This window comes from Oculina patagonica, chromosome 6, assembly GCF_052425735.1.
Source record: "Oculina patagonica isolate OP01 chromosome 6, crgOcupat, whole genome shotgun sequence".
NCBI classification, from domain to species: Eukaryota; Metazoa; Cnidaria; class Anthozoa; order Scleractinia; family Oculinidae; genus Oculina; species Oculina patagonica.
The window spans coordinates 11,387,636-11,390,178 of record NC_135763.1 but is presented as its reverse complement, the minus strand read 5'-3'; the positions used below and the strand labels follow the sequence as shown (position 1 = coordinate 11,390,178).

The 2,543-nt window shown below is 46.9% G+C and overlaps 1 protein-coding gene across 1 annotated transcript; it reads left to right on the top strand.

Annotated features, from left to right (window-relative positions):
* Positions 1 to 962: 962 nt before the first annotated feature.
* LOC144657847 (uncharacterized) lies at positions 963 to 2,234 on the top strand. The gene has a single exon (XM_078518208.1). It carries the CDS (start codon positions 963 to 965, stop codon positions 2,232 to 2,234), a length of 1,272 nt encoding a protein of 423 aa, XP_078374334.1.
* Positions 2,235 to 2,543: the final 309 nt, after the last annotated feature.

The following is a 2,543-nucleotide window of genomic DNA, read 5'->3' as shown; positions in this document are numbered from 1 at the left end:
GAGATCCAGTGTCCTCTCACCCTCCGCTCATAGAAAGCTACTTTTGGGGCTTTTAGGCGACCCGGTTAGGGCCAAGGTAGCGAAAGAGTCTTCAGCGCTTTTAAAGTCAATCCAACGAGAAGAGCCTGGGTTCCAGAGTCGTAACAGCACCCGCCACTTCAGGCGCCAACGCCCTTTACATCTATAGTCCAGGGAACTGCTATAGATGTGGCCAACCCGGGCATTTTGCCAGGGACTGTGGCCGCGGACGAGGACGCGGAAACTCAAGGCGTTAGCGACTATTGTCAGGGCGTGGAGTACGATTTTTGTACCTTTCCTGTGCTTCTGATTTCTATGTCATATTTATCTATGGTTTAGCTCGTTTTTTCCTTGCGTAAGGAGTCAAAAACGTTTGCCTTTATCGATCACTTGTATTTTCTTTTTGGTTAATAAAGAATGTTCTCTAGTTTTTGCGTTTTAATCCTTTTGGTTTTTTACCTCATTTCTTCGTTGACCCTGGGGGGCCTTCTCAGTGCCTTTATTCTGGTCTATGATCAGAGCTGGGGTCAACGAAGGATAAGGGGTTTCCCCTGTTTTTTGTTTTCGAGTTTCTTATTTTTGGTTTTCGTTCGACGTGTTTTTTCCAGGACTTCGCGGTTGCCCTGCAGGAAGTCCTTTCCCGCCCGAAGCCTGGCATCGTATGGTGTATATAAACGGGGAACCCTTATCCTTCGTTGGCCCCACTGTATCAGCAGAGCTTGTCAGCAAAGACCCATCCCTTGCAAACTTGGCGCACTTACGTTTCAGACATCCAGATTACTTTCAGGCAGGAAGTTTGCATGATCATGTTGATTTCTGGGAACACCTCATCTCTTCAACTGGTTACGTTTGTCCTCAAGTTAATTTGTTGCAGATAATCCGAGAGGGAGTGAGGGTTCATGATTTCTTCCGTCATTTCAAGGGGAATTTTAAAGGTAGACATTATGACTCTGCTGTCCCGCCAATTTCCAGTTTTCCGAACTCTTCTTGTTGCCATCAGCATACCGATTTCATTGATACAACAGTTTTTGGCTTGGGTGTCTCAGGGTGTCATCAAAGTCTACGGCAAGGTTGGCGTATGCTCTCCCCCGCATTTAGTCCTTCCTTTGACAGTCGAACCATCAAAACCACGTCTTAGCCACGACGAACGTTTTCTAAATTTATGGGTTCGGGATCTTCCATTCAAATTAGATCACCTCCCGGTTCTGCCTCGTTATGTCTTCCCAGGGCTTTTCCAGACAACTTTTGATGATAAGAATGGATACCAGCACCTTAAGATTCACCCGGACTCCCAGGAATTTTTCAGTTTTTCCTGGAGAGGCTATTATTTTTCTTTCTGTACCTTGCCGTTCGGATGGAAAGCAAGTGCCTTTTTATACCATAACACAGGCCTTGTCGTCACTAGTGCCGCTCGATCTTTGGGCGTTCCCCTATCGCAGTACATTGATGACAGACATGTCGGCCAGTTGTTCCTTTCCGGTCTTGTGGATTGCCAGCCTAGTCGCCAACTCGCCCAAGCAGCAGCCTTTATCCTGTTGTTCCTTCTCATTTCAGCAGGATATTTTGCTAACCTTGCTAAGAGTTCCCCAGAACCGTCCACTTTTGTTAGATTCCTGGGTTTTATCTCCGATTCTATAGTGCAAGCCTTTTTTATCCCGCCGGATAAAAAGGAGAAATTTAGAGCGCTGCGCGAAGAACTCTTGGGATCCTCTTGTGCGCCCGTAAAGAGCTTGCAACGCTTCGCAGGGAAAGCACTATCCTTAAGTCTTGCAATTCCGGCTTGCAGGCTGTATGTACGAGAAGTGTTCAAAGCAATTGCCGTCGTTGCCAAGAATTCTAAGATTTCTGTCCCGATTCAGGGACCTTTGCGACAGGAACTCCAAGAATGGACTTTTCTGGATAACTGGTCGGGACACTTGCCTTGGCGATCGGAGCATCATCTCTCTGTCACAATGTTCAGCGACGCCTCTCAGAGGGCCTGGGGGGCAGTATTAGTAAAAGATGGTCTGAGTCAGCAAATACGAGATTACTGGACCGACCTTGAAGACGATATCAATGTCCTTGAAGCTAGGGCTTTATGCAACGCTTTAAGCTCCCTTTTCCCTTCTATCAAAAACACAAGGATCGACGTATGGACGGATAACATGACGCTCCGAGCGGCTTGGGAAAATGGCGGTTGTAGAAGTTCCCTGGTCAACCAGGAGATAAAAAGATAGAAGAAATGTCTCGAGCTGGAAATTTTGCTCTACACTTGAAGTATATCCCATCGAGTAAAACATTGCTGACGCGCCCTCCCGTTCTCTGTCTGATATTGATTGTTCTCTGTCTGAGAAGGCGTGGGCCCGTGTTCAAGCGATGTTTGGGCCACACACGTTTGATTTGATGTCTTTAGACAGTAATTGTCGCAGAGAGAGGGATGGAAGCTTGTTGCCTCATTACTCGCCTTGGCCAACCCCGTTTTCTTCAGGAGTTAACGTTTTCTCTCAACCGGTACCAGTGGAACATAGTGTATATGTTTTTCCTCC